The sequence below is a fragment of the Poromitra crassiceps genome (genome assembly GCF_964638095.1).
Source record: "Poromitra crassiceps genome assembly, chromosome: 3".
Lineage (NCBI taxonomy): Eukaryota > Metazoa > Chordata > Actinopteri > Beryciformes > Melamphaidae > Poromitra > Poromitra crassiceps.
In genome coordinates this window covers 48,117,159-48,129,926 of record NC_139625.1, presented here as the reverse complement: position 1 = coordinate 48,129,926, position 12,768 = coordinate 48,117,159, and the positions used below count along the sequence as shown (strand labels likewise).

General features: G+C 42.0%; 2 protein-coding genes across 2 annotated transcripts in view; one reads left to right on the top strand and one right to left on the bottom strand.

Moving 5' to 3' along the window:
* Positions 1-6,448, bottom strand: part of tecpr2 (tectonin beta-propeller repeat containing 2) — a gene marked incomplete at its 5' end in the record, with an annotated part of 123,332 nt that extends 116,884 nt beyond the window's left edge. The window contains one exon of the mRNA XM_083633040.1: positions 6,368-6,448. Coding sequence (XP_083489166.1) covers positions 6,368-6,448 — 81 coding nt within the window. The remainder of the gene's footprint in view (positions 1-6,367) is intronic.
* Positions 6,449-8,088: 1,640 nt separating this feature from the next.
* znf839 (zinc finger protein 839) overlaps positions 8,089-12,768 on the top strand; it is a 36,292-nt gene continuing 31,612 nt past the window's right edge. The window contains exons 1-2 of the mRNA XM_083634079.1: positions 8,089-8,446; positions 9,121-9,377. Of these exons, the coding sequence (XP_083490205.1) occupies positions 8,320-8,446; positions 9,121-9,377 (384 nt within the window). The 5' untranslated portion in view covers positions 8,089-8,319. The remainder of the gene's footprint in view (positions 8,447-9,120; positions 9,378-12,768) is intronic.

The following is a 12,768-nucleotide window of genomic DNA, read 5'->3' as shown; positions in this document are numbered from 1 at the left end:
ATTGGATAAATAAGAGGATTGGGACAGCAGAGCCCTTTGCACTTGACAAGATGATGTTGACTCTGGCACGTTTGGGGTTCGCTATATATTGTTTATTGTCAAGACGCTTTGAGGGATATAATCCCTGATGAGTCTGTTCTCATCCAGGCTCGCTCCGAGTGGACAACAGGTCATTTAAAAATAAATGTAGCCTACTGCAAAATCTGCAATCTGCAACATGTGTAATTATAATTAAAATAAGCATAATAATGACATGTCACCCAACATTATACACAATGTCAATACTGTACAATAGCCTACAGATTCGGTAAAACTATTTCTCATTCATCAAAAAAGTTGCAATTGTAATAGAAATGATCGATGATTATTCTAGGATTGTGTAAAATAACTACTTGCATTCCTCTGATATAATCTTTTTGTCTAATCTGAAATCCCTATTAATGTAATGTTTAATTGTCAATTAAGGCATTCCAGCGCACTCGCAAACACCGCGTTCGTTTCGCGCGTGTGTTCTTTTATTTTTTTGACAGATATTTGCAGCCTCCCCGTTTTATACGTCACAACGCTATGCATTGTGGGCAATTCCCTTTCCCTAAGTGGCCATAGCTGCTCCCTTACGGTAAGGGGGCAGAAAGGGCTCACTGCGAGCCCTCATTCACTTTGTGATTTCACTGTGGGACATCCCTAAACCCTCACTCCCTTCACGTGAACGCGCCTCTAAGGGCTTGAGGCAGTAAGGGGGCGAATTGGAATTGGGCCATAACTTCCTGCTGCGCAAAGGATTGTGGGGAAGTTTGGCTGAAGCAGCATGCATCGATGCATACTCCGAAATAGGAGCTGATGTAGTACAACATCCTGGTACTCTTGGCATACTGCATCTGACATACTATGTATTGGGACATACTAAATCTTTTTTTGCCTACTAAATAGTATGGAAGTATGGGTATTGGAACGGGGCCCCTGTCTCTGCTCTGGGGCATTGGGGATATTATTCATCGGAGTCAGACCAGATTATTCATCAGACCATTCAGACCAGAGGGGGAGAGCCCCTCCTACTGGTCCTCCAACACCACCACTTCCAGCACTAGTCTCCCATCCAAGGATTATCCTAGGCCAGACCTGCTTAGCTTCCCCAGGAAAGCAAGTAATGTAATGCAGGACACACTGCATTACATTACATACATTACAGTCCACTCAGCTCATAGAAGCCTTTAATTGGCTCAGCTGAGGCAGAAAGCTAACGTTAATAGTAGGGATGCACGATATATCGGCAATCATATCGGTATCGGCCGATGTTGGTCATTTTTTAACATATCGGTCATATCGGTATCGGTCAGATGTTGCAATGTTAATATCGGTTATCATTATCAGCCAAATTCTTCACATTGATATGAAATAATGCAGTAAATCTATTATTTATGGGCTTTTCCAAAGGCTTTGCAAATAAAGAAATGCATAACTTTTTCAAATTCAGTGTTAACATGTGTTTTTCAGTATGTACAAAATGTGATGATCATAAAAATGTGGTTTTATACAGATCATATCGACATCGGTAAATATCAGTTATCGGCCATAACAGCAATGTTAATATCGGTTATCGGCATCGGCCAAAATTTTCATATCGGTGCATCCCTAGTTAATAGTTATGCTAGCAATTGTCAAAGTCAATAAGATTGCATACCGTTGACAAACAGTAAATATAATTTACAGTATCAGAATCAGAATAGCTTTTATTGCCACAATATGCGAGGAATTTGTCTTAATTAGTTTGTCTTATTTTATTAAATTACCGCTACTAAAAAACAACTTAACAGATTTAATATTGAACAATAATCACTAAGTAGATTCTGTAATGTTTTTTATTGCCCATATGGCAAGACTGGCTAAGGCCGCTTGGGATTTGTTTTGAATTTACAACCTTTTTTCATATATTTTTGGGGCATTTTGCCTTTATTAGATAGGACAGTAGGCAGACAGGAAAGGTGGGGAGAGAGAGGGGAGATGACATGCGTCAAAGGACCTTGGGTCGGATTCGAACCCGCGTCGGCTGCACGAAGGACCGAGCCTTCGTGGTGCGCATGCTATCAGGTGAGCCATCAGAGGCCTGTACCACATATGGAGATAAATAGATCCAGGATCTGTCCCCTTGATCTGGTTTGACTTAACCAGACAATCGCAATCGAGCTAAACGATACCACGAAGGTGGTTATCAGCTGGGTCTGTCAATTTAGGATTTCCAAATCTAGCTCTGAGCTCGTGCACGTGAAAATGCTTGTGCACAGGAGCTCGTGCCCATGAAAGAGGTGTGGTTTGTAACAACTAGCCAATCACAATGCAATATGGACAGCTCCAGCTTTTACAGTGCTCATTCATTCAAAGCGCACATCAAAGTGTATTAATTGTAGTGGAGCTTTACTGTATGTCCGAATCAAAATCCGTGTTGGATATGAGTCGGTTACTGAATGACTGTCGCTTTTATTCACATCAGTCATTTGATTTCTTTGAAGAGCGGTTAAACTTTCTACCTCCACGAGCCTACAGCAGCTTATAAACTCAATAAAACCCACATGTCTTTTTTGCGAGTGGAAGTAGCCTAATGTGTAATCTCAGTCTAAATTTCCAAAATCCGTAGCCTATTTAGACCATAGATTTTGAATGTAGGTTCAATTAATAATTATCTCTTATCACTCATGATGTTTAACATCTTTTTGGTCACATTGATGGAATAATTCCTATAAAGAAATAATGATAATAAATTAAAAAAAAAGCTGCTGAACTGAAACGATGCAGTGAAGACATAGATTTCATTGATAAAAATAGCCTTTTTTGTGGTCACATATTGGCAGCAGAGTGGCATATTTCATACAGGACTAATGCTGGAAAAAATATGAAGATTTCAATCACATCATACAGGCCAAAAGCAACACATTGTAGCCTAGATATGAATTACATCTGTGTGTAGTGTGTACTGTGTAGGCTATCTCATCATTAGATTGCTTAGATGTAGTAGGCTATTCTGGCGTGTATGACAATATTCAACCCAACGTCAGCCTCAGCTCCATTACGCACACGGCACCTTAGTGCGCTTTGGAGACGTTTATGTAACCTTTTTACGCCGGTGATTTAGTTATATTTCTCTATGCACCATTCAGCTGCAATCGGTGGGGTCAAACGTAGCCTAATTACTTGGGAACAAATAAAAATGACTAAATATAAAAACATATTCCAAAGTGGTAAGTATGCTTAATTTAATTATGTACAACAAGTGCAAGGCTTCGGTCCTCGATTAATTCAACAGGAGCTGTTAATGTTTTTTTCTTTTGTGATTTTCATTTGAATCCAATCTATTTTTCATATGGGGATCCTATATGAATGGTGACACGCTGTTTCCAGAGAGCTGATTGGTCAGAAGGTGGATCTTTCATATGTTTTGATCTTATTTACTGAACTAAACCTGCTCCGGAGCAGGTTAGCCGTGCAGCATAAGTTGTTATGGTGATCTATCTCGATAAGAAGTGAACTAGCATTGTAGCACGGCAAACCCAGGGTTAAACCTGAAGTTAGCTCGCTAAGCCACTAATCTTGCTTCGTGGTACAGGCCTCTGGACGCACTTGAATTTACACCCTTAAACATTGTGTTGGGCGTTCTGGAGGACAACTGCCTCCAGATAGTGAATACAGTTGTTCTGTTGGGGGGGGAAATCATTTTTAAAGCTCGATCCCAAACAGATTTGAATTTAAGTTTCTTTACAAATATACTGAGAAGCCCATTTCTTTTGGAGGGGATTGTGGCTACGGGCAGTTGCAGGGTGCAGCACGACATGAAATGGGAGGGGGTCTGCTCCAGTGAGGAGTGGGACAACAGGGGATCCTACCAAACTGAACTGTATTTCATCATTGTATTTCTATTGGCTTTTTTGTATATTTTTGGTCATTTTATTCATATTTTTTTCTCTTTTTTTTTCTTTTCTTTTGTGTGTGTGGGGATGTATGGTTGTTGTAGTGTCTGTTATGAGTGGTCTTTGTGGCTGTAATAATAATAAAATATAGATGCAAGCGGCAATACCAGGAAGCCTAATGATCTCACAATGCCTATGACATCAACACTCAATCACTGATGTCAGTGATGTCACATATTGATGACATCATCAGTCTCTATGACCTCATTAGCATAAGGTATCATCAGTGCCTATGACATCATCTCTGCTTTGTCATGTGCAGTGCACATTTGCCCAACTTTGCATCACTGATGACATCACTCACTGATGACATCACAATGATGTCACAATGTCTATGACATCATGACATCGAGCAGTGATGTCATCAGTGATGTCACACATATTGATGACATCATCAGTCTCTATGAGTTCATTAGCATAAGGTTTATGACATCATCATGTACATTGTGACATCATCAGTAGTGACATCCAGCTACAGTTTGAGATGTCCCTGCTTGGGAAGCCATTGCTCCCTAATGATGTCACTCAGTATCGTGACACTACTGATGATATGATCAATGTCACATCACTGATGATGACACATCACTGCTCCCTAATGTCCATAGGAGGCTGATGACATCACAGTCGAGTAATTGCATGACATTTGCCCAGATCAACTGCTGACTTACAGGTGACTACACTTTTTTACACGAGATGGATTCGTCCAGGTTAACTGCTGACCTACAGATGACTACACTCTTTTACACAAGGTGCATTAGCCAAAGTCAACTACTGACCTGCAGGTAACCACACTGTTTTACACAAGATGGATTCACCCAGGTCGACTACTGACCTCCAGGTGCATATGAGTTATTGACCCAGTGGTATGGATGGTTAGAAAAACAGGAAATGGGGTATTGGTTGTATCGACGGAATTTGGTAGATGGTATAATTTTTTGTTTCTGAGTAGTGGGTGGGTTTTATAGCCTATGTGCAAAATTTGGTTACTGTGGGCCTTAGGGTTTCTGACATACTGTATACAGTTTTACGGAAGAAAAATAAGAATAGTGAAAGAAAGAAACAATAAACATAGCATTTACAATGGGGTTTCCAACCCTACAAAAAGGAATTTGTCTTGCGTAAGTATGCAGCATATCGGTCATATCAATATTCAGAGATAAAAAGAAAATATCTAAAAGACAAAATTACAAAATTGCAAGTGTAGTGCAGTCCAAATATATACAATATATACACTAAAATAAAGAGCCTGGTCTTCTACCTGCTCTATTTTGTAAAGCGCCTTGGGATAACTTTTGTTATGATTTGGCGCTATACAAATATAAAATTGATTGATTGATTGACTATGCTTAACAACAAGACAAGCTAGCTATCCGGCCATGTTATTGCCACAAAATCAATATCAAGATTTTCACAAATGATGAGTTAGGCTCTGTTGCCTGTCGGCCTAAAGTAGTGAGTTGAATAACGTTAGCTGTGCTGTTTGATTAAACAGCTGTGCAGGTTGGGTAGCGGATTAATTTAGATTAGAACATGTGATTGAACTTGAGCCAGACTACGTGTGCGTTAAATGGCACACCTGCCGGCCAATCAGGAAAGAGTATTCACCCAGACCATGGTATAAAACAATATCCAACCAGCACCTTCATCATCATCATGATTATGATTATTATGATCAGGAGTGAGTGGAGACTCTTCTGCACCTGCAACACTACCTTCATTAGGGCTGGACAATAAATCAATAGCAATATATATTGGCGATAGACAATTCATCAAAACAATAAGAAAATAGTTGAATATATATCGATATGTCCCTTGATAATGGAGCGCGCTACGAGTGACACTCATTACAGCCAATCAAACAAACAAATGAAAGTTTCCACCCGAACATATTTATTACACAGCTGCACAGCTTTTTAATAATGTGTTAACAACATTAAAATGATTACCTGTGTGCTTTCATAAATAAGCTGGTTCGAAATAAAGAGGTTAAATTTAACCTTTTTTCTCGTGGTCTTTATTAAAAATAGGTAATTAAAAAATATCAATAATTATGGATATTGACTGATATGAAAGATTTTATATCGATAATTTTTTGGGCTATATCGCCCAGCCCCTAACCTTCATCATCATCAAATCTTCATAATTTCCATTGTATCCAATCAACACCTTCATCAAGACTTCTGCCATTGTAACAGAAAATCACTTCAGAGACACAAACATGAGCAGCCTCATCTTTTTATCTGTATGATAAAAACCTGAGAAGTCTCTCTCAGAGCCAAATTTAACCAAAGGAAAGGAGACAAAGGAGACAAAACTCCACAGATGTTTCGCAACGCTCCACTGTGGGGGGAGAATAAACATAAAACTAATCTGTGTGTTCAACCTGTCAGAGGACAGTAGTAGGCTACCTTGGCTGGGATGGCGTTGAGCAGGTAATAGAGCGGGCAGAACTCCCTCAGAACCGACTGTGGGGCAGGTTGGGTCGCCATGGTTCTGCTCTGCTGGAGGATGGACTGGGCTAAACTGCTTCTGTAAGACAATCAAAAACCCTTTATATAAACACAGAGAAAAAATGTGATGAAACTATCTTCCATGGATGACCATCCATTAACAAGTGATGCAAGCCAAGGAGAGAGAAATGTAAAGTACAGCCTCTGTGTGTGTGTGTGTGTGTGTGTGTGTGTGTGTGTGTGTGTGTGTGTGTGTGTGTGTGTGTGTGTGTGTGTGTGTGTGTGTGTGCTCTGTGACAGGCAGCACCGCAGGCCTAGCCCGACACCTTGCGTTCTCTGGTCAACTGAAGAAACATTCACACCAAACTCTATTCATGATTGCGGTAGTTTCATGTTTGCTTGCAGTTATCGGCAAACATAAATACCTCGTAAAACATGACTTAAGATATTTTATGAATCGTTGGAATACACTTGAAAACTCGGCATACATCTAATACACCAAGAAGCATTTATTTCAACAAAACATTATTTTTTATAACGTACGTTACTCCAACAGCCTTCAGTTCTCGCACCAAAACATCGCTGTGTAGAGGGCAGCAGTGCACATGCAGCGCACAGGTGAACCAAATGTGAAAGTTGAGATTTAATTGAAACAAGGAGCTGTTTGGTACATCACACATGTGCCGAATTTAGCATAAGAACATATTGATTTGTAAAAGACCTTCTAGCACGAAGAGGTAAGTATGTTTGTCGTTGATACGCCACCCTGCATTCAGTTATCAATAGACTTTTGAACGGAGTTTGGGGTGCCGTCCTCGTATCGGGGATAACGCAGGCCTGCCAGCTGCCAGCTGAAGCACAAACACTTCACAACACAAGATTGATTATGGCCAATAACATGCGCATCCGTTGTTAACTCGCTTGTTTAGCAAACAGTCGAGGCTATAGCATCATCTGTAACGATATAAGGTACACAATACTGTATTCAGTGTTAGCGAAGCAGGCTAGCATTAGCAGCGTAACAAGCAATACAATACTTACACAGACTGTCTGCAGGATTCTCCTGCTCAGATTTTAAATAATTTATGTTTGTTTGAGTTTAGAACTGATAGCGACATCGCCCTGTTTGACAGGTTTCATGATGCTGTCTTGATGTCAACAAACTGCGCCACCTGCTGGCAGCTGATGACTAAAACACAAATCTTACTGTTGTTTTTACCTTTGATTGTCTATCGATACCATGGATATCTTGATCGACACAGGCCAGGGCTTGGATATAACTGAAATAATAAACAACAGTGAGTCAAAAAGATTTGAGTCCACGCTGATATATTTTTTTTTAATCTTCTTCTGTGGCCAGAATGAATGACAGGAAGCGGAAATGTTGTGCCTGGTTGTAGGCAAAAGCCGGACACACACACGTTTTTAGTATTATTATTACGTTTTCATATCAGATCGTGATTTCTTCTCATTCGTATCGATTAATTTCCAGAGTAATAAATAAATAAAACTTTATATTTAGGATTTATTTTCAGTGACAGACACCCTGCTGTCCAAAATACGCTATTCTCTCTAGTCTGTCCGATCCTGATCCAGCTTTGGACTCTGGTCCAGATCCAGTCCAGTCCGACTCCGCAGTGTTCCAGTCCAGGATCCCGCCGCGCTCCTGCTGAAGGGAAGCTAGGCTAGGCTAGTTTTAAAACTCATATCACGAGCCACTAGCTTTCGCTGTTTTCCCCGCGCTAGTCGCTGTTTTGCCCTCATCACAGCGGTGCATTTCACTCATAAAAACGTCAACATTTTACAGGGAAATATTATTTTGGTAATATTGATCGGAGTGTAGTTTATATCTGATCCATCGACTGGGCTCCAGTCTGGGCTAACAGCTAGCAGTTAGCCTCACAGCCAAAATGGCGGACAACGAGGATGACAGCAGCTCGTCCAGAACAATAACAGCCGAGCCTTCTGATCCCTGTGCCCCGGTCCAGCACGCCCAGACCGGCCACACAGACCATCAGCTGGCGGGCTCCTGCCAAGGTAACCTTACTATCCCATGCACTATCCCCCAACACGGCCGATGATCCCCCCCATAGGAAGTGCGTTATCCCCTGGCCCCTGTGACGCTACGTTACACTGAATGCAGCATCGCAAACAATATTTTGTTTTCCATTGGCTAGCCTACATTTGGATATTTTTTTTAAATGATTATGAATCCCTCCTCCTTAAGCTAAATAATAACAACCATGATAATTTAATAGATGATTGCAGTTATGATATAACCTTACCCCGCTAGCCGGGCGCTTCTCGCTCATACTGAGCTCAGTATGAGCTATAACCGAGCGTCTTTCTAGAATACTCAATCCCATATCGGGGGGGCTGGACCTGGACGGCTGGACTTTTTCATCATGTATTGCCTTTTATATAACATTAGCGCTTTTCATAACACAAAGCCATTAAGGTACTTTAACTACCAGACTGGACATGCAGTCTACCAAATTATGTAACCCCCTCTAGCCTATATATCGCAGATGATGCCCTGCCATCAACTGTTTCTTTTTGTATATACTTCAAATCATACTAAAGGCAAATATTTATACATGATGAATTGGCAAAGTTTCCTCTTTCCTAATACAAGTTACAGAGGGACAGCCACATTCTTTCAGAACACATTTTCACGCAGGCACCAAATGTATCCTCCCTCTATAACGCAGGGGAGACCCTTCCTGAAGTTCCTGTGGTTGGCCCCACAGTGGAGGGGGGGCAGCAGAGCGTGGTGACAGTGGAGGCGGGGGGACTGAGCGTGGTGACAGCGGAGGGTCTTCAGCAGAGTGTGGTGCTGGGCACAGAGTTCAGCAGCCTGGGCACGGAGCTGGTGAGCAGCAGCGACCTGGTCAACACCACCATCATCTACGTGCAGCCAGACGGCAGCCTAGTGGAGGGCTCTGGGCTGACGGCCGAGGAGCAGCAGGTACAATACAAATAACATTGTTCATTCTTATTTGTTAAAGGAACAAGCCAACGTTTTGGGAGATTTGTTTGTTTGCCATATTCCCAATGCCCTTCTCTGTGCGTGCAGTAGAGAATTAGCAACCCACCCTCCTGCTAGTTGGCTTAACACAAATGGCACATAGTCTGTTGAACGGGCTAGCCTACTCCCATTAAGTCACCAAATACACATTCCCACAGCTCCAAAATTCCCTTATGTACATGTTGTGACTTATGCATTCACCACACCATATGGGGCGGCTGTGGCTCGGGAGGTAGAGCACGTCGTCCACCAACCAGAAGGTCGTGGTTCGATCCCCGGCTCTTCCAGTCCACGTGTCGAAGTGTCCTTGGGCAAGACACTGAACCCCAAATTGCTCCCGATGGTTGTGCCAGCTCCCTCCGTGGCAGCTTGCCGCCTTCGGTGTGTGAATGAGTGAATGTAGTCACATTGTAAAGTGCTTTGGATAAAAGCGCTATATAAATGTAGTCCATTTACCATGTTATGAAATATTAATGTAAAATTACGAGGTATTGCAATTTTCAAAGGAAATACATAGCCGGAACTACTTTCCTGACAAATCTATAAGTTCCGGCTATGTATTTGCTTTGGAAATTACAAAGTCTCATAATTTTACATTATCATTTCTAGGGATGGGCATTTTAACCGATTTTAAATACTCGAGTATGTGTGGAAACACACGCTTAACCCAAGTTTGGCTATGTTAAGCAGTTAATTTCGAATATATTACTATGGTAATGACGGAGAAGGGGTAATCTGCTGTGTATGGGGCGGTTCACACATAATAATAATAATAATCCATTCTGCTTTATGATCACTGTTACAGTAACGTAAATCCACGGATTACAAGGTCCGGTGTTCTGCCAAAAAGTGAAAACTGACCAGTGACCATAATGTTAGCTGCAGCTAAATAGTGATCACCATGAAGCAATAAAGTGATTCGTTCTCCACATTTCCTGTGACTAACGTTATGGGACAACGACAGTGTAGTCAGTAAACTAGTGCCACGTTTTCAATGAGTTTTAGCGGGCGTGTGTCTGTCTCGTGTCGTTAATGGGAGCGCATCTCCACCAGTCAATTTTCGTGATGAGTTGGGAAACTTCCGGTTAAAACTTTCAAAATAATATTACTTAAACAAAAGTAAATAGCTTATTGATGCACGTTGGATGAGAAAAAGGTATTTCAACCAACAAAGCAGCAAACCTTGTATCAAAATACTCGTGATGTTAAGATTACGAGTTAAACTGTGGCTGTAAAGCATTATTCAAAATTTATATTAATGCCAATGTTACAATAAGGGTTTTATTTTTGAAAGCCCTAAAGCAGAAGGCATACTTTTACATTCTGGCTGACTTGACGCCCCAGTGCAGTTATGCCTGTCTGAAACACAGCCATGCTGCCTGTATAGCCAGATCCACACGATGCGTGCGTACCATTTTTAAAGGGGTGGGGCGCGTACCCGAACAGCGGAAACATTACTCGAGTACTGACGTTATGAACGAGTACTCGAGTACTCCCGCCCATCCCTAATCATTTCATAACCTAGTGAATGCGAGTCACAACATGCACATAACAGTAGCCTACATAAGAGCACTATGGTACTGTTGGAATGTGCATTTGGTGGGGGCACTTTACACGAGGACGGTTTCCTATGGAAATGGGGAATTATTTTATCGTTAGTGCCTCCCGTTAAGACGGCGACGGCGAATTCGCGCTTAGGAAACGACACATTTTAAAACCACCCTCCAGAGTGAAATTGTTGGTGACGCTCCCCGCTGAGCGCTCCATGTAATCGCTTTGGAACGGCACATTTCAGAAACTCTGACGTGCCTGCACAGGCGACACACGCCATAGCCATGCGCGAGTTGGCAACCAAATAAAACGTCAGTATGAATGAAATTTGGCAACATTCAGAATTAAGCTACACTGCGGCCAACTTCAGTTACATGTTCATAACGTTACTGCTGCGAGGAGCCGATGGCTGTACCCGGTCGGCATTTAACGTTAGTTACAAAAGCACGTCGACAGTGTTTTCTCACTGCCAGTAGCCTACAGTAGGGTTTGACAGATAGCTAGTCCGACAGCACAGTCTGACTGTGCTGCGCTGACCGGGAGCCTCCCGGTCCTTGCTGCTCGTTAAAGATTTCCAATAGGCGTTATTCTGATAAACTGGTCACATATATGTTACATTCTCACCCGACAAATATTAAAACTTTAAAACAGTTTGGGTTTTTTTTTGCTTGAAAAAAGCTTTTTGGCAAGTCTAAATGACTGCGGTAGGCATACTCTACTTCCGCGTTTAAAACAGGAGAGACGATTACAAAATTACGTCATGCAGAACGTCCTTGTATGGGCAAAGAATAAGGTGATCACACTGCCACCTAGCGACCTGGCATGTACATTACGGCGTTTTAAAAATTCAACAGTGCTCATGTAAACAGGGAGAAGGTGTGAAGGAAAAGGTGTGAAGGAAACGCTATTGTGTCGTTTCTTTCAGAAACTGTTCTCGTGTAAAGGGCCCCTTGGTAGGCTAGCCACTACCAAGGACTGCCATTCATTGTGCTAGGCTAACTAACATGAGGGGCGGGTTGCTACTTTTCCAATCTGGGAACCCAGAGTCTATTTCGGCACATAAATAGACTCTGGGACAGCCCTACCTTTTTTTGAGGCTTCCTGTACAGCGCGAATCTTCCGCCCGGGACTTCCGCCTCCGCACAGTGCCGATCTGTTGTACCGGTGAATCTAAGACTTCCGGTCCCGAACGCTAGTGAATATATACTAGGGATGGGCATTTTAAGCAATTTAAATACTCGAGTACTCTCCTTCTATTATGAACGAGTGCTCGAGCACTCGCGCAGGAGGGGGGGTCTGTGTGATTGATTACTATGGTAATGACTGAGCAGGGGTAATCTGCTGTGTGTGGGGCTGTTCACACATTACGTTTGCATTTTTGCATGGAAAAAGCGCTACCTGGAGCATTTTTTGTCAGGAGAGGAACTGAGTGATATTGGGTGATGCTAAAGCTAACATCTAAAGCCTACCTCAGAGAGTAGCCTATCTCCGATGGTTGGATGGATGGCATTAGCGCTTTGGAGCAGACACGTTGTGAAACAAGCGAAGGCATTTCCATGTCCATTGTCCAGCAATGTCAGGTTATTGTCCAGTATCATCCATTTTACTTTATGATCACTGTTACATTAAAGTAAATCCACGGATTACAAGGTCCGGTGTTCTGCCAAAAAGTGAAAACTGACCAGTGTGATTAACGTTACAGCTGCAGCTGAATAGTGATCACCATGAAGCGATTGTCTCCCAAAAAGTTATTCTTTCTCCACATTTCTTGTGACTAACG